General features: G+C 32.8%; 1 protein-coding gene across 1 annotated transcript in view; it reads right to left on the bottom strand.

Moving 5' to 3' along the window:
* Positions 1-17094, bottom strand: part of LOC118738838 (echinoderm microtubule-associated protein-like CG42247) — a 47693-nt gene extending 30599 nt beyond the window's left edge. Inside the window, exons 1-2 of the mRNA XM_036469846.1 lie at positions 17002-17094; positions 7042-7236 (exon numbers count right to left, since the gene is read on the bottom strand). Of these exons, the coding sequence (XP_036325739.1) occupies positions 7042-7236; positions 17002-17064 (258 nt within the window). The 5' untranslated portion in view covers positions 17065-17094. The remainder of the gene's footprint in view (positions 1-7041; positions 7237-17001) is intronic.
* Between the last annotated feature and the right edge of the window lie 3319 nt (positions 17095-20413).

Below are 20413 nucleotides of genomic sequence, written 5' to 3'. Positions count from 1 at the left end.
AATGCCATGGGCATTTCACACTTTTCAAAGCAGACCGAATTTTTGTTGTTACTTTATTCATGTCCTCACTTGTGTGACGTGTTCATTTGTTTCTTCTTTAAGGAAAACTTATTTGTATATTTTGAAGGTCGCTGCCAGCAGTTATGACGTTGTTTGGCTTCGCGTATTTCTAACAATTTTACTAATAGTTATAACAGTCTATGCACAGGTAAACACTTGAGTGTGCATAGCAATTATAATTTCCATTGACACTTAGCCATTTTGCGGTCAACTCAATTATGCGCAATTTTACAGTTAATTCAAAACAAATTACAATTTACACTTAGTTAATACGTTTTGAAACGCCAAAAGTGCCTACGAGTATGTGATATAATTGGCTAATGAAATATGTACACATGAAAGTATTAGGAAAATTCCATTTAAATGCCAATGGTAATACTTGCGTGCAAATCTAATTGAAGCTTCAGTTTATTTGATTAACTGAAATGTACAGACATATGTAATTAAAAATTATACACGTACATATTCTACGCATCACTTTTATGGGCTTTCGTTTTTGTATGTGTATGTATATCCGGGCAGAGCAATTTGTTCGGAGCAAAATTTTCCAAAAAAGTGTTTAGCAAATTCAAACTCTACGATAAATTCTAAGCAAAAATGGCGAGCAAACTATATACCAAAAATGACGTTTGACCTTCCTAATTTTCAAAAGGAAAAGCGGTGTATTTTATGAAAAAAAAAATACAAAATTTTGTATATGAAAAATTAATTTCGTTCAGAAAAAATTCCTACACACTGGAACGATTTTCTGTCATCTCTTGTCAAATTTGGTTTGGAGACAACGCGGTTTCGGCGTTGTATCATCTTCAGAACGAAAAATGACACTTAAGATGGCACAACGCCGAAACCGCGTTGTCTCCAAGCCAAATTTGACAAGGGATGACGGAAAATCGTTCCACAATACATGATATATTATATATATATTTTTATACCTTTCATGAGCATGAAATGGTATTATAACTTTGGTCCGATGTTTGTAAGTACCAGAACAAAAAGAGATAGACCCATTAAAATGTATACTTATATGATCAGAACGTCGAGCTGAGTTGATTTAGCCATGTTCGTCTGTCCGTCTGTTTGTATGAAATCTAGTCTCTCAGTTTTCTAGATATCGGGATCAAATTTGGTAGGTGGATGTATTTTTATAATGTATTAATCATTTGTCGGAACCGGAAGAATCGGACCATATAATAAATCAAAATTTCTTTGAAATAAATGATTTATTTAACCAAAATCAGCAATATTTTGCTAAAATCCTTGTTAAGTAGTAAATAAGTATGTCAAAGTAACTTTTCGCAAAAAGCTACTAAAATGGTGCCTAATTAATTAAATCTGGCATCGGTTATTTGGAAGAAGTCATTTTGATTTTCATTTTCACGTGTATAGTTGTAAAGGACACAGAAATGAAGGGGTTTCATAATTATGTAGTAAATATATGACGAAAATAACAATTATATTTTAGTTTTCATACACCTTTAGTTTTACAGCAAAAAGGAAATATTTAAGTGAATCTGGTGATGACGTTGTTGCTGTATATCTGTGTAGTTTTCAGCGAAAACTGGTTTTCGTTTGACAGATTTTACATGGACGAAAACACAAGTTTTAGGTCGAAAACCAGTTTTAGCAACGAAAACATGTTTCCGATGTCGGTCAGAACATGGTATAAGTGACAAAAACAAGAAAAACGTGAATCAGCTGTTTCTCGACTTGTGGGCACGAAATGTGGTTTTTGCGTTCCCGTACTTCTGGACTTTGTTCCATTTTTGAAAGAAAATGTTTCTCTTATTCTCTAATTACCAAATCCGGTCTGGATTGTTAGGGAAAGAACCTAGTGTTGATATTATCAGTGAACTGTAATTTTCAATTTTCTTTCCTCAACCTTTAAGACATTGTGATTTAAATAATATCAACAAAATTTCTGTGAAAAACCGAAACCGGAACGAAACCGAAACCAAAACCGAAATAAATTTTGAAGAACGAAACCAAAACCGAAACCGAAACACTTGGCAAAACCGAAACCAAAACCGGAACGTTATTTTGAATCGGTTTCATTCCTTGCTATTTTCACTCATTATCAACAGAAGACTTACAGTGAAAATAACAAAGATCGGGTCACTATAACCTGCAGCCCCTATACAACTGATTGTTCAGATATGAGGTCTTTTATCACAACTCCTCCATTTATGCAGCTAGGAACACGAAATTTCGCACCATTTTCACTCATTATTAACAGAATACTTACAGTGAAAATAACAACGATAGGGTGACTACAACATATATCTTCCATACATCTGATTGTTCAGATATGGGATTTTACTGTAAAACTCCTTTATTTGAACACCTAAAACCGATAAATTTTCTTAAAATATTTTATAAATAATAATACAAAGTCTACTGAGTAAATCGTCAAAATCTATGCTGTATAAGCTTTATCTCCTATAGCACTGATTGTTCAGATACCAGTTTTTGCGATATATCTTCTTTATGTAGGAAACTAAACCCAACAATTTGTGTTACCGGTTTACATAGCAGTGAACATCACTTAGATTGGTGCCATATAAAGTATTTCTTCCATACCTCTGATTGTTTAGATGCGATTTTTTATATAAGTATGTAACTCCTCTATCGATGTATGCAGATGTATTCAAAAGTAGTAATCTGTCAAAGTAAAATTTGCAGATGTTCATGAAAGGTATGAAGCCTTCGGTATAATCGAAGACAGCGCTCTTTCTTACTTTTTTTTTATTTTAAGTGCTACTTGCTTCTTTTTTTGATCTAATTTTTTTTCTAATTTTCTTTTTAGAATTTATTGTTTTAAGAACAAAAATGTTTTATTTTATTTAAATTTAATTTATTTAATATATAAAAATATTTTTGTTTATTTTAGTTTTATTTTCATTTAATTTTTCTCTTTTTTTATTTAATTTTCCTTTATACATATATATTTATTGAAAGAGAAAATTCTGTAGAATAAAAAAAAAACAATACTTTTTTTGGGTTCACAAGGACTAATAGGCATTGAAAATGCCCTTTTAATTTAATTTATTTTTAAGCTAATAAAGTTCAAAGGAGGAAATCGAGTGTACATTAGGGTGGTGCAAAAATGCATGTGAACAAGTAAAGTCGGAATTTTTGTGCTCTCACCCCCTAGGATTGTTTCTATACCGAAAAAATATACCCCTATTTTTTATTTTGAAATCCAAAAATATTTAGAGGTCGCTCAAAGCGCCCAAATTTTCCATTTATTTTATGTGTGAAAAAAAAACTTTTCGTAGAAATGGTATACAGTTCTAAAAAAACCAATATTTTTCTATCGGGAATCTCTTTTTATCTGCAGAAGATTCCCTTGGGAATAATAATACCACATTGTTTATTTAGCCATTTTTTCATCGCATCTATAATTTGTAGGTCGGCCAAAAACCCTCAAAAACCCCGAAAAATACAATGGGGCGACCAATAAAAAATCGTTAGTATTAAAAAATTGTTAAATAAACCAGAGCTTTTCGATCGAAGAATGTTGATTTTCAAGAATTCTATACCATTTCTACGAGCGCTTTGAGCGACCTCTAAATATTTTTTGATTTTAAAATAAAAAAATAGGGGATACTTTTTGCGATATAGATCAATCCAAGGGGTGAGAGCATTACAATTCCGACTTTACTGTTTTTGGACCACATACATATATTAGTCCTTAACATTTAATTTGAAAAAAGGGATTGCAAAATTTCTAGTATATTCAAGGATAAATTTAAAAGGGGACATTTCCAAAAACTACTCGTCTTAATGCACCAAAAAGTTTAATGGTTTTTCTACATTGCATTGAATTTTGAAATAATTTGTTGAAATAATCATATTTTTAAATTTCGAAGTCCTTTTGAAAAAATCCTCACATCAGAGAGAAAAACTAAAAATGCAGTTCTACTTTATTTGGCAAATAGCTTCGCGAATATATTGATTTTTTTGTGTGTAAAATTCTTGATTCTTGAAATGCATTTCGCTAAATGAATTTTATGTGAATGAAACTCGAATAAAAACGTTTGCAATACAACTATTTTTTAAAAAACAAACGGCATGCTGCACGAAAAAAAATTAATTTCCCCTATACACAGCATTAAATACATAAAAAGATATTAAAAACTTGCAAAGAGTAATGGAGCTGCATGCCTTTACGGTTATGAGCTGAAAAATGTGCGTAATTTTTTGAATTGATCCTTTGGTTTACCACCTTTTTGTACTTTTTTTTGTCGCCGGCTCAGTTTTTGCTTACAAAATCAATGAAAATTAATATTCCAACTTTATGTAGTAGGGAAATTAAAAAATGCATAAATGAATTGCACAATTAAGTGCATTTTATTCGAATTTTCCGTTCCAAATTAAACTTTTTCATGTGAAATTTTGTATCATTAAATTGTTGCATGCCTCTGTGGACGGTACGAAGGTATACATATTGAGCAAAATACATATATTTATGGTAATGCTTGTATAGATATGTATATAGTACTCCCACATAGGAGCTACATATTTTTTATGGAATTTAAATTTTCTTAGATCATGAAGTAGACTTCGGTGTATTTTTCTGCTCACAATGGTCCAGGCGTTCATATGTATATTCACTTTTATGCGACAAGCACAAGCAGTTTTTTATTTGAAATTGTAAATTTGATTAAAAATAGTTTCACCGTGCAGATGAAAATCGCAGCAATAACAACGGATACAGTTTCTCAATAATATTCCGCTAAAGATACATACTTACTAAAGTAACCCTGACGAAGACGACTGGAGTCCAAACGTGACGAATGTAGAGAGTGCTTGAAACTCATACATATTTTCGTTAACAAACTTCGGAATATTAGTGAACATTTTTTACAGGATTTTACTACTCTTTAAATGAAACTTGGTTTGAGAAAACCTTGAAAAAAGCCGTTCTTTCGGTTGCACTTAGATTTGCTTCCCTCCAATCACGTTTCCATAGAAGAAGAGTCACCTTTAAAAACGCTTTGAGTTAGCAGTACATCCTGAAGCTATTCAAGACCAAAAATATGGGAAAAGTATAGCAGTAAGGATTCAAATGCTTGAGCAACAGAATCTCATCTCCAGTCATTTACTGGACTCTACTGAAATATTTGCCAAATTTGATTCTACAATAAACATATTTCTGATAAACGTACATGTCTTTCTCCTCAAATGAAAAATGAACTTATTTTTTTGAAGGCGTCACGATCGAAAGTGTTTCCATTGACCACTTGCCTCAGCAAGGCAAGCAGTGACATATTGACGTTCGAAAACATAAGCCACAGTGAAGTGAACATTAAAAGTTCGAGTTAGGCACCCTTAAAATATAACATGGAAAATGTTACTCATACGCCGTGTAGAAGTATGTACGTTATGGCGTATGAGTAATATTATTTACTGCTTATATTTTATACCCAAAATTATTGCACATTTTCGTTTGACCATTCAAAAGTTGTTTATTTATCCATCGAATTTCATCGTTGGTAGCTTGATTTTTTGACAAAAGAACAGGCTTTAATACAACAAATGGAAAAAATTACAAAAATGTGCTATTTTCTAGTTTTTTCCTTGTTAAAGTTTAAGTTTTTTTCATACAAATCAAAATACCTTGAGAAAACGACATAATGTGGAAAAGCGGTATACAGTGCCATAATCTACGACCTAAAATTAAGTTTACGTGTATCGGTGCTCTTTTATGTAATTTTAAAACTTGAGATTTGCCCTACCGTGTAATTTATTTCGTTTAGCTTCCTACAACACTGGCAGCCTCACTTAGGCGGTATGTGAAATTAGACGCTGTCTATTGCTATCGGGCACTATGATTAGAAGCAGTCACTACTTCAAGCACTTCCTCAACAGGTAACTCACGCCCTGTCATTAGGACTGGGTCTGATATCGAGTCCGTTTTAGGTTTTTTTTGCTTCTAAATTATATGTAAAAAAAGTAACCAGCCTACGTTACGCTACAGCATTATAGAAAAAGTAGGGCATATATATAATACCTGTACTAGCAACAGATTCGGCTACCAGCAGGATTACTAATTGCCAGATATAAAATGCCTGCTTCTTTGCGGATCACAATAGGATACATTTGACCACTGAATTAAGGGTAGCATTTGCCAATCTAGTCAGAGAATCTAGAAATACTCGAATTGGTGAGGAATGGTTTTCCAGAGTGGCATACTACAATTTAGCATCGAACAAGAGATACATAAGACGAAGCATTGTCACATCGATCGATTCGTTGTTTACAAATATAATAACTAAGGCATTCGATCTATCCTGTCCTTTTGGCAGGTCGCATGCTATACCAAAGGCGGCTAGGGCAATTTTGAACTATGATAATAAAACCTTTAATAGGACTAAATATAGCCGACGCGAGAGGAGAATGAGGAAAACTATAGGGCAAGCTTCGATGTTTACAAAAGTCGCATAAGCGCCGAAAAGAAAACTTCCTGGCAGAAATGCTGTGAAATCTTGGATAACAAATGACACTCTTCCGCTCAGCTATCGGACCCCTTAAATTTCATTTGAGAAAGCAAGCACCTTAACAGACAATGTAACGACTCATTCTTTGATGTATAAACCCGGTTAGAGGGAGGAGGCATATCCCGCATCGAAAGGACTTTATTTATACATGTCTTTCTAACCCAATAATCAATGAGGAGAACCGGTTGATAAGATTAAGACCGTGTTTTTTATGGCATTAATGAAATAAGACCCCAATCCCAAAGTAAATTTTTTTTTACCGTCCTATTGACGGTCTTATTGCACGCGATCAAAATCCACTAAGCCAAGAAAACTCGTGAGTTTTTAAACTCCATGGATCGGATCTGACCAAAATTAGTAGTTTTGCCATTACTTTGTTATAGACTTTTTCATTTTGTGAGCAGATTTTTGCCGCTCCCTTTTTGCTTGCATTTCAATCGATTTAATTTTGGATACCCTGTAGCTTTGTTCTTACACTCACCTGTACCGAATGATCCAAATTATTGATGATGCGTATAACACGTCCAGCGCTGCGTTTGATCGAACCCGATGTGGTTGATAATGTGCCCAAATCTGCCTCCATAATCGATGGCTTACGACTGGCCGGTTTGGAGCCCCAACCTTGATTACCCGGTGAAGCGTACCACATGCCGTTCTTTTTACCGTAACTAGCCGGCTATGTGTTTGTTTGTGGCATAAGATTAACAACAAATGGCGAGAATGTGGACGATTGCGTTTGTTGGTTGGGCGATTGGCAATATTAACGTGGTAGTTGTTGTTATTGTCATTGGCGTGTTGCAATAGCAGTTGCGTGAAAAAAAAGAGAACAAGAGAGGAAGAAATGTTTGTGTGAATAAAACGAGATTAAAATTGGTAAGCCGCTGCAGTTGGAAATAATATACACTTTTTCATATACATATATATTTTTTTAACGATTGCACTACAAAGTAATTGTGGGTGTGTGAGTTTAAGAGAAGAGGTACATAAGTGTGTGTATTTATGTTGGCATTATGTCGATTGGTCGTACATATTTACTGTACTACTGCGTGTGTGTATATTTGTGTGTAAATTGTAAAAAGTGTTTCGCACAAATCTGGAATTAATTAAATTGTTTTGTGGCATGCACGCGCAGACGAGCACACAGACACACACAAATACATGTGTACTTATAAGAGTATAATTTCATAGGCATCCATGCAAATGTACATAAAAGGGTTTATAGCCAAGCAAACAGCTGCCATATGTTGACCATGAACAAGGCTAACACACCCTGAGCAATAATGCCACGCGCTTCCAGCTACTTACTTCCTCCCAGTCCCATTTAATTTGGGGACTGTGGTTTTTTGTAATTTCGGTGTTTGTTGCTCGAACCGATTTTATACTTTTTTGTCGTTGCTTTCTCTACAATTTCGTAATTATTTTAATTGTAAGCGCTGGACATTTTTTTCCAATATTACTCTGCGGCTGCAGTTACCATGTGGCGATTAACCACTTTGGGGTGGGCTTCGGAGCAGCATGAATGTGAATTCATATTGGTTTTCATACACACACTTCCACATACATACATATATGAATAAATTTAAGTAAATAAATTCGTATTCATATATGTACATATTTGCATATAACTAAAGGCAATTAAAAGCATTTGCCTTCGATTTTATTGTTACCAGACCATATTTTATTTCATATATATGCAAATTTTAATGCAATTTCTTGCATATTTCAAGGCGAAAGGGCACACGTGGCTTACACTTAAGCGCAGCATGCAAAAGTTTGTCTCAATATGTGACGTACATACATACAAATTATTATCGATACAAAATATGTATCGTGTATATTCCTTTCAATTTACACCTCTTCCCACCATTCGCAGTCCAGCAAAGGAAACGCTTTTATGTAAAATCAGTTCTTACATTTGTGTATGTGAATATTACTACATTACTGAAATCATTACATGCTGAAAACGTTATGTGTAGTTATGCAAATATCCGTCAATACCACCAACCGAATTTGTTTAACTTCGAGGGAAAGAAAAACTGCGAAGAGACGTCAGTGCGGTATCACAACGGGCTTAATGTGGTCTAAAGCAGGATCAGGGAATCCGCGATGGTCTAGCCTAACCCGACGACAGGAACATCCGTAAAAGATGTGTCAAACAAGGGCATTTATGAAAACAAATCACGCAGATTATAAAATCAACACAAACATGACCGGAAATGCTCTTTCCAAAAATAATTTCTATTCTGAAGACTATAGTTTGGCTACCAAAATATCGAGCGTAAGAAAGGAGAATAAAAGGAAGGAGAAGGTAAGCGAGAGCAATTGTTTCCTACGCTTTTAGTTTGGTGAAGAAACGTAAATAATTTACAACAACAACCAAAAAGGAAATAATTCATTGACCTTTAACTAATTTTAAAATTTCTAATATCTGGCAACCATATTTTTCAAAACTTTTTACAACAAACCTACAGAAAACAATGAGTAGAATGCAAAAAAGAATTAAACATATCAATTGAACCGTTCGTGCGTGATGTGGTTATGAAAACTTGAAATAACAAATCGTTGTATATATCAGATAGGATTATGGGTTACTAAAACGACCTTTTTAAAATTTTTAAGTTAAATAAGCATCATAGTGTTATTTTTTGAAGACTTCTGAAGCGAAATAGTCTAATTCGATCAAAAAATATTTATTTTTAACAATTTTACAGCAAGTTTTCAAACAAATTTATTTTCCCCGTGTAAAATACATCGGAAATTTCAAAGCCCCAGGGGCACGAGTAAATACACTGGTTTACAGCAAAAATGCTCTTTGGATGCCACTATCTAATTCCTCAGTAAAATTGCTCGGCGATTCCGAAAATTTAGTTAATTTTTTATTCAACATGCACGACATGCCGGCAAATAATGTCATTACTTATTGCAATTTTCAATATTTGCGTTCAAATACTTGTGTTTGTACATATTTATAAAAAAAAAAAATACCTTGGCATACTTCCCATTCAACTTTCGATCATCACTTACAATTTGCAACGCCTCGATAATTTAATTTTACCACTTACTCTTCATTGCCTCAGCCAGTTGCGTTAAGCGAATTCAGTGATTTATGTTCTGCGGTGTTATGTGCATGTTTAATTTGTAAATATTTAACTGTACAATACATTTGTATGCACTTTTATGCACGCATATAAAATTAAAATACATACTTCAGATATGTATGCAGAAGTATAGACACTTACATACACAGATATGAGTGCATATTTGCATTTGGTTATTCGTAAATTCATTTATATCCATTTCATTTTTCTATTTTGCTTTTCGCTCTTATCAATATGCTTGCCAATTATGCTGTGTAAATCGTTAAGAATTCATTGCCAGGTGTAACATTCGCTGTGTTTTTAAAAAGTAAAATTTTGTTGTGGATGTCAGCTTACATACATTGTTAAGGACAACGCGCGATTCGGCGGCTTGGACGAACCATTTACCTTTTTTTTTTAAGAATAAACGCGGATAAAAAAACATTCTTGTCATTAATTTGTCATCTGCTGAATGCAGATATTTCTTTAAGGAGGGCAATAAATGAAGACATTACCTTTTATTTAGGAAATAGATGTATTCTTTGATAATAGATATTTCAACAGAGATTTAGTAAAGCTTCCGCTGCTAAGAAAAGTTCTCATGTGAATAGGGTTAGGACTATTCCTCAAAGAATCGATTCTTGTAGTGGTTTCCCTTTCTGATAAATCATCGATTCTTACACTCCCATTATCAACAAAAAGCATCGATACTATCCAGGGACCGAATATAACAGTTATTGATGAAAACTCTGATAGAAAAATGTACTATGAAGAAAATGTTCTACAACTAAGTGATACATACGAATCGATTTATTTTTTTCACCGAGACTCAAATAAATTTTTATTTACATTTTTTATGCAAAATTACAATCATCAAAAACAATCATTTTTGTTTTTTATATTATAAATCCAAAATAACATTTATTTTAGATTTTTATATTATACGTTTTAGATAACAGTTATTGAAGGCTTTTATTTATAAAAATCATCAACATAAATCAGTGACCGACTTTTATTTTTAAAATCATTCGTATAAAAGTCATTAATATTTTTCGCAGTTCAGAAGTTGTTGGGAAGCAAAAGTTTACTACGACTTATACAAATTACTTTTGTAAGTATGATTTTAAAAATAAAGGTCAGTGACAGATTTTAATTTGTGGCTTTTATAAATTAAAGTCTTCGATAACTGTTATCAAAGACATATAATTTAAAAATAAAAACTAACTGTTATTTTCAGAATATTTAGATAAAAATCAAAAATAATTATTATTTGGGATTCATTAAAGAGAAGTCAGAAATAACGGTTATTTAAGGATTAATTAAATAAAAGTCAAAAAACAATTCTTAAAGAGTTATTTTTTTAATAAAAATTGTAATCGATTATTCGATTACCTTTTGGAAAATTTAATACAATGTATACATCCCTTAATTTTTTTATTAATTAAGTTCGAATAAAGTTAATGTACACTTTAATAAGTATATGTGCATGTATAGTTTTACTAACAAATTGTACTTTATTTCATTAATAGTTATTAACACAGAACAAGAATTTAATACGAGATTGCGCTAAAAACATTCTTAATCATATAAATGTAAAGATTATCCTTTACAAAAAAAAACTTTTGTTTTAGAATGGTGTTTAAAAAAAATTGAGCTTGCATAAATTTGGGGGAGAAACGATTGCGAGATTTTGACATTACCGTACGCGCCTTTGAAAAAAGTGACTCACATGTGGCGCAGATGTTACGACAACACCCTAATGCTGAATAGCACATTGCCACATTGAGTATCTTTCCCGCATAACATACAAATATACTAACCTTATCGACTTCAGCATCAGAGATAGCGGAAAAATATATAAACTAACAAAAGTAACCGCTACTGCAAATGTTGGGGTATCGAGGTAAAGTATTGATATTTTTACTCGAGTGTTTCGTTAAAAGCGTCGCTGCTAAAAATACTCGGAAAGGAAAAAAAGTATCGATAGTATCGTACTTGTGAGTAGCATCGTACTAACCCTACATGTGAAAATGATCCCGAAACCCTAAAAAATGCTGAAAAAGTGGAATCATACCATAAGCATATTACCAATCACCACCAAAATTACTTTTTCTTAAGATACTAACTCCATAAATTTAGGTTTAGGTAAAGCTACTGCACTATCGAAGAAGTACACAGACTTGTTGAGAAAATATACTCAGCATACTACTAAAGATATATCACCTGAAAATACTGAAAATTCGCTTCAGATAATATGTTCTTTAAAATATACATTTTTATGCAAGTTTTATGTACAGTGTGTAATAAATAAAGAAACTTTTCAATGTTTTATAAATTGCAATTTATTTACATAAAATTAACTAAGAACTCAAACATTTTTAACCGACTTCGAAAAAAGGGGGAGGGTGTGCTACCGCATAACTTCGGACCACGTGAACCGATTTAAATAATTCTTTTTTGATACGAAAGATGGTACCTTAAATGTCGTCCTGTAATTTGGTTTAGATCCGATCATTGGATCATGAAAAAATTAACGGTACTCCTTAATTTGTACATGAAACTTGAAGTCGGTTGTGCTTTTTGCTTAAAAATTGCTTCTTTAATAAAAAGCTCTATAAACACAAGATGCGCTCAAATTTCAAAAGTCATAAACAAAAAACTAGTGTAGTCAGGTGGAAATAATAGTAAACCAGCACCGATTGCATTGAAACTTGACATGTGCTCTAGTTCTACTTAGAAATAGAGAATTATGAACTTTTGTAAAGATGGAATCATTGCCACGCCCTCTACTCTTGTGGGCGGAAACATTAAATTTCATCCGATTTCGATGAAATTTAGTTTGTGGTCTTTATTTTATTAGAAATACCTAAATATAAAAGATGGAAGAGATTAGATCACAACGTCCAAAACTCACAAAAAATATGGACCCAGTCATTAAATGTGATGGAATTTTGGTTAATTTTTGTTTCCTACTTTCCACTCTCAGAAAACAAAGGTTATATTATAAAATGACTTTGGTGCAAATACTCGCTTTTTTCCATTGTTTGGTGAGATTTTTTCATTGTTTGAAAATTTCTTTTTGCGAAATTATGCTGAAAATCAAAACTTAAGAAGTTCAAAAATTACATATATTTGTAAAGTTGCGCGCAAAGATTATTCGAAAAATAAATAAATTTCTCTTAAACCCACACTTTTTTTACTAATAATCTTTAGCATCTACATTTCAAAGTAAATTGTTTGGTAAGAAAATAAGAAAGTACCAAATAACTGATAAATACCTTCACCTGAATATTCCACGACATTTAAATAATTAATTACAGTTGAAGAAGAAACCCTTTCTTCAATGGGTTAATCGCCAAAGGCAACTAAACTGATTAGTCGGTATCGCGCCCATTCCCGTATTTTTTTGGAAATGTATCGTTCGTGAAGAAGGGAGGCGAGTAAATACTGTAAAATTTGGTATTTATGATTTTTACTTTTCTCTCTCTAAGTCCAACCGGGTTTTTTAGCAACCTCGACTTTTGTCTACCAGCCTCCATATAGTCGAAACACTGTTTTTTGTTGGAATGTTTTGGTACAACACTTTCACGAACTATTCACTTAATGACATCCAGTGGCAGATTTATCTGCTCCGATTATGGTTTTGTATTCGGCAGAAGGCATATCTTCCATTGCCATGCTCAAGAGTTTCGCTCAAAATTTTTTCATCTGGCCGTAGTGAATACACGGAATCGAAAAGTGAATAGGTTCGAGAAAAATGAGAAATAAGGCTGACTTTGAATTTGTAATCAAAATTTCATTAAAACATATTTCAAATCCGGCAACTGTAAGTTGAACCGGTAATAATTTGCAACGCACTCTAACCTAACCTACATAATTGTATAGAATTAATACAATTTTCAACCGGGGAGACCATTTTAATTGTAATATTATTAACAAAATTAAGGAAATAATTTCGAGTACAAAATCTATGGGAAATTAATTTTTCCTGAATGTTGTCATTGTAATTTAAATAGTTCATAATTATTACTTCTTGTTAAGAGTACATTTAAAAAATTCTAAAAAAATCTGGCTAAAAAGTTGAAAATTTTGATGAAAATCTGCTGAATTTTCGCGAGTTTTGTACAAAGGTTAGGAATTTTATTTTTATTTTTTTTTGTTGTTGAATGGACCATGTTTTTATACAAAATTGGCGGAAAATATTAGAATAAAAAAAGTTGCATATGTTGTGAAAAATTTGCTGTGCCAATACTTTGTTCCGGTAGTTTATGTATCAGTGATAAACTCTTTTAGGCTGTAAAGTGTTTAAAAAACAACACTAAGTGAGTATACATTGCATATTTCAACACAATGTTTACGTTCGCAGCTAAACTTTTAAATGCCCTCAAGAAAAACGAAAAATTCAAATAAAATTATGCTCAAGAAATGGAAAAGATATTTTCTTCTATCAAAATTTGTTAAATCGGTTTGCAGCTCTCAAAAAAAAGCTCGTATATGTATTTATTTCTTCCAGAAAATTTACAGCAAAAGCAAAGTGCTTTTTCAAGCAACAGAAATGATAAAAAATATTTTTTGTGATTTTTCTCGAGAGCTGCATTCTAAGCTTTAAGATAAAGTTTGTATTTGAGGTTATTAGCTTGGGAGAGTGTTTGAACCACAAAACCCACTCCTTGTGGGCGCTAATGCAACATACACTCCATCCACTTTACGTTTTATTAGAATTGCGTGAAGTGTTACTCATACGCTATGTACAACTCACACACTTTTATGCTTAGTATTATCAGGTAGTAAATAGTGTCAGAAATTTATGTAATAAGTATATACTGCAAGGTTTTTATTCAACTCTTTAATTTAAAACCCAATAAAAAAAAACGCTTTAAATAGTTAAAGAGACCAAAAAAATAAAGCGGTGGAAAAGGTAACCACAGAGATGCTATAATTGCCAGGCAACAAATACTGAGTAAGGTTCAGTATGTTCGAAGCAAAGCAACCCGGGCAGTGAAGTGAGCAAACTAGCTGACTTATCAAAAGCAAAGTAAAGTAAAGGATAAAGAGGAAAAAATAAAAAAATACAACAAGGAATGAATTAAAAGTTGGAATAAAATAAATAAAAAAACGCTAAGCAAACTGTTTAAAAGTAAAGAAAAAATAATAAAATAAATGCGCTTTTAATGGAGAAAATCAAATAAAAAGAAAACCAGCTAAATTAAATGTTTGCTAAATGGAGAAAATTGCTGCGGCTGCTGTTGCTGCGGTTGTGGGTGGACTTGCTTTCTAAATGTTTGCTTACCACTAATTTAAATACAAACCAAACTGTCTGGGGCAGACAGACTCAAACTTTAGAGAGAGAAAGAAAAAAAAAAACAAAATAGCAGAAGTATTGAAAGTCATAAAAAGCGTGAGGATGAAGACCGAAGGCAAATATATTGAAGGTATAAACGTAGTTTGGGACGAACCAACAGTTGAGAAACAATTAAAAATTTGGAAATAATAGCACGTAGCTGTAAAGGGAATTAATTAAATGTGTGCGTGGTTCGAATACAGAAAAAAAAGATATTTTTAGGTAGTGCTGTACAAATAGTAGTAAAAATGGGTTGTAGAAAAATAGTAGTAAAAGAGGAAAATAGTATGAGAAAATTGCGTCTGAAGAAAGGTGTCAAAATTATTGGCAGCAGAAAAGTAGTTAAAAATTGCGCAAACGCTACACGAGAGAAAAATGAAAATCGTAGTGAATTTTTTAGTAAGGTAGAAGTTGGAAAATAATAATGATGTATTTGGAATGCATTTCCGACATCGAACGAATCGAATGACACTGAAGACAACACAAAATTGACAAGGTATGACGAAAATTCGTTTCGTAGTACATCATACTCCTACCCTGTCGGCAGCATCAGCAATAAAAAAAATAAAAGGTTTTAGTGAAAGCTGATAAATATGTAATTAAATAAAACTGGTAAGGAAAGTTTAAAAATTATTTTAGGCAGTGTTATAAAATGGCATAAGAAAATAGTAGTAGAAAAGTGGTAGTAAAAAATTTTGCACTAGACTTTTAGTTGTGAAAAAAAAGTATTTTAATTAATAAAAATACGAAAGTAGTAGTAAAAAAGTATTGCGAAATTGGTAGTAGACGAAAAAAAAATTAACTATCAGCGTAAATGCAAAATGAAAGGAGGAATCCCCAATCAAAAAAAAAAAACTACAAATGTGCAGTGAATAAAAGTTGGAAAAGATGTTATCAAACCTAGAACGAAAACCTAAAATTTATTCGGGAAAAAAGTAGTCAAAAATTGGCATTAAAAAATTACCTAAAAGAGTAAAGTATGTTTCTAATGCCGAATTTCCACTAGGCATTGAAATGGCAAAAAATGTATGCCATTTAAAAAAATGTCATATGGAAACGAACTTAATGACTATTTTTTTAATGTCACACGGCACGATTAATTTTTAATGCCAGACTTTGTCATTTGCTTTTTTAATGCCTAGTGGAAATCCATAATGCTTTTCTGAAGTAAATTTGTAAAAAGTAGAAGATAGGAAATATTGCCCTGAGATACAATTAATTTGTTAAGATTTAAAAGAATAGTGAAAATAAAATAGTTAGAAAATACGTGATATAAGAGAGAGGTAAAATTTAAGGTTAGGGAAAATTTTAGTAAAAATAGTACCAGACAAAATAGTACCTAAAAAATAGTGGTAAAAATTGCCACGCTTCACTTGTGTGCAAATAATTGGTGGTGCAAATAAAGTGGAGTAATTTGTTCGGAGAAAAATTTTCGAAGCAATTGTATAGCAAATTCAAATTCTACGATTCTAAGTAAAAAATGGTGAACAAACTATATACCAAAAATGACATTTGACGCCCCCAATTTTCAAAAGAAAAAGCAGTATATAAAGTAAACACAAAATGAAAAATTAATTTCGTTCAGAAAAAATTCCATCATACTTATTTTTCTTTTAAAAATTGGGAGAGCCAAACGTCATTTTTGGTACATAATTTGTTCGCCATTTTTGCTTAGAATCGAACGTAAAATTCGAATATTCCATACACTTTTTTTCGAAATTAAATTACTTTGCCCTAGTGTACATATCGATGGTCGCCTAAAGTAATGACGCAACTAATAACTTCGAAAGAACTCTTGCACCTGAACTATAGCACACGTCTCTAATCCTTATCGTATTCATGTCTAATCTTTAGATATAACTGCTTTACAAAGATTTAGTTAGAATTAGAAAAGTATTAGAGACATGTGCCATTGTTCAATAGTACGCATTTTGTTTGAGTTGTGAGCTGTGTCGTTCTTGCAGAGAACCATCGGTATGTATGTATGTATGTTTACATTTATGAAATCACTGTTCTTACTAACCCAAGACTTTGTTGGCGATGAGAGCATCACAAACGGTGAACTTTCGTCACTGTCGTCGTACATTTAAGCAATGTGTTTTTTTTTCAAATTATATTTTCCGTTATCTACTTATGTGTTTATTGTATTTTTTTCTTTTTTTCTTTGCATAAAGTTTTTATACGCAATTAAGCTGTATTATATTCATTTGCCGCTTCATTTTTCTATTTGTATTCTCTTTGCATTTTTTCACATTTAATTTCCTGCGGCATTTTGTTTATAAAATGTGTAAAAGAACTAACTAAAGTGAATATAACTACTAAAAAATGCAATTAACTGTTATTAAGGTAGCCGTAGGGGAAAAATGATTAGATAAAAATATTACGTTTTGTAAAATGAGAAGTGAAGAACAAAATTTTTGAATTTAATTACGGAAAATATCAGGCGAAAATACCAGTCAATTAAAATAATAAATGCAAACAATTTTCGAGATTGTGGTGTTTTAAAGAAAATTAAAAAAATATTTCTTTTGCACTCATTTACCAAATTTGTGTAAGCCTTTTTTCTATTTGCACAGGCGGAGAAGAAAAACATCTATGTATGTACTTATGTATCTGGCTATCTGCACCTGATCTATGTGCTTATGAGGACTTTAGAATAAAATCATCTGTTAAACGGTTGTAAAGTATAAACTAATACATCAGTGAGATTCTACAAAAATCCTATGAATGAAAAACAGATGCGTATAAAAATGGTTATTGCGATGCTTGGAAAGGGATTTCCGCAGACCTTTGCCTAATTGGATGTCTTAGTTGCCGAAAAAGTGGTCTCTCAGAATTTTTAAGTGCTACCTTTGGAGTGCCGTGCATTCGCATATGAAGTGCTAAATGACCTCTTCTCCATCTCCAAACTTTCTTCACGAATATCTGAGTGGGGCTTCAAACTAGAACACTTTCCCCCGCACTCACCCCGTGATCCAGCGGAGATTTACTATACACTGTCAAAGATATTGTAGGTATCCTCGACATACTTGTACACATATCAGGTAGATCGTTGATGAACCAAAAGCCTTGAAGCAGCTGGATGGTCATTTAACTGTGCACCGTCAATTTTAACCAAACAACGCTCCATTAATGAGAATTACTCTACCAAACGCTGTGTTTAACCAATATGAAGCGGTTAATTACCAAAGAGAATAAGTGAGAATTATTTCGATATGATGCAGTTCGGTTTGTTTAAAGGAGCTCTGTTGAAGTGCAACAAATGTCCCATATCGGAAAAATGCTGACTTATTAAAGTAAATAGTAAACTGATTCATGTATTAGCTGTGATCGCTCTCCCAAGAACGTTGAATGTTGAAAATTACTCCCAAAAACGTTACTTCCGCCGAAAATATAATATATGCGCTATTGAGTGATGATGCATCGTAAACAACCCCCAGAACGTTGCTTTCTGCGCATCTCGCCAGGTCAATAAATGCAGATAGAAGCCTCTCACTGACTATTGAGATGAAACTTCCTACAACCAATATGATTACGACAACTGCTGCATATGCAACAACCTTAATGATTTTCGATGTAATACGAAACAAAAATTTACTCAAAACGAGGCCCCATAACAGCAGCGATAGAACTCTACTCTTTGGGGTACCTCGAATAACCAGTTTTCTTACTTGAGCGATTTCCAATGAGCCATTAATGCTGCCAACGCCAGAGTTGAAATGGCACCGCTCATTTTAGTCCAAGCCAATCGTGTATAGAGTCATTGAAGGCGTTGTTGAGCTGGAGAAGTTTTGCCTATTATTTATGACAAGCACGGGTTGGCGCCAAAGAAGTGCAGCTAAGGAGTTGGTAGGAATTAAGTGTCTGGTTCGCAAAAACACCTAGGACGAGGACTATAAGATTGGTTTGCATGCAGCTGAAGCTACAGGGATTATAGAGTCAATCCCTAGATGATGAAGAGGAATCATCTCAAAATTTTATATTAGAATGTTCAGCCTTCGCGTGGTTAAGATGGAAACATTTTGGCTCGCGCCTCTGAACTAACCCGTAGCTCTCAGGCATTGAAATCAGCCGCATTCGAAATTTCGTAATCGGATCGTGCGATTCGCCGACTAAAATAATGGTCTCCGTTCAGTTTTTCGTGATACCATAAAGGACACTCTCTTAATTTTCCTAGTATGTCCCTTGCCTAGGCCAACTACTCTAACCTAACCTAACTTTAGGTTTGGCGTTATCAAGACCTCAACTGAAATATCCGGTGCATGCATAGCTTGGAAATCTAGTTACAGCTAGGCTCATTTTTGAGCCTCTCATTTGCTGTAAAACTCGGATCTTACTCAGTCCACAGCACGCACATTGCTCTAATAAAATCGTTTCCGCTTCAAATTCCTTGCATATTAATGCAGTAAGAAAACAGATTTTTGAAGTTTTTAGAATGAAAGGGTAATAATAAAAATCAAATATTCTCTTTAAATTTGATTCAATTAGTCTACGGAAATTCACGTATGCAATCGAAAACTTGCTAAATCCAGGAAAAAAATCTTAGATATGTATTTTAATAATATAAAAAACTAAAATTTAAAATAAACGCTGAAAATTTTCAACTAAACTTAATCAATAAAAAATTTTATAGAAAATTCAATTTAAACTTTAATCACTCGCGCAGGTGTTAAAATAGTTTGGAAAAAATGCTTAAAAATTTGCAAAAAACTGCCACAATTTTACACTGAAAAGAGCACTCTTGCCAACAGCCGGTCATTTAAAGTGAATTAATTGAAAGCATTTTAATTTAATTGCACTTTAAATGAGTTAATTTCACTTTGAGCGAGCGCACTGACAGAGATGAGTACGCGTACATACGCGCAAAGAAGGTTAAAAAGCAAAACAACAAAAAAACATGCAATAACAAAAAAATGCACTAGGAAACAACAAAACTGCAATGAAAGCACAAAAACAAAAAAGTGTAATAAAAGCAAAAGCAACCGCCCGCAGTGAACTACTGACCGCAGCGTAGTGCAAACGGTCAACGGAGCGTATGAGTGACCGCTGACAGGCAAGTAAATAAGCGAGTGGCAGCAAATAAACTGAGTTGGCTCAATATACACACGCACAAACAAGCAACAGTTGGGCTAGAATGCATATGAAATTAGTTGAAGCTGTGTAAAGGTATAAAGCGGCAGGCCACTACGCCATGCTAGAGTGCCCGAAAGTATGCAATGAAATTTTAAATAATATTTATACAAAATCGCTGTATGCAATACGCACTAAATTAAAATAGAGTTTCTGGAAAAATAGTTGCTAAAATTTAATGCAATTTTGGTAGTTTTTTTTTTATTTTTTGGTAGTTTTTGAAACAATATTTATACAAAATTGCTGCAATGTAACGCGCAAAATTAAAAAAAAAACGCTTTAAGGGCAAAATAGTTGATAAAATT

This window comes from Rhagoletis pomonella, unplaced genomic scaffold (genome assembly GCF_013731165.1).
Source record: "Rhagoletis pomonella isolate Grant_MI unplaced genomic scaffold, Rhpom_1.0 Rhpom_scaffold_00005, whole genome shotgun sequence".
Classification (NCBI taxonomy): Eukaryota; Metazoa; Arthropoda; class Insecta; order Diptera; family Tephritidae; genus Rhagoletis; species Rhagoletis pomonella.
This window is presented reverse-complemented; position numbering and strand designations above follow the sequence as displayed.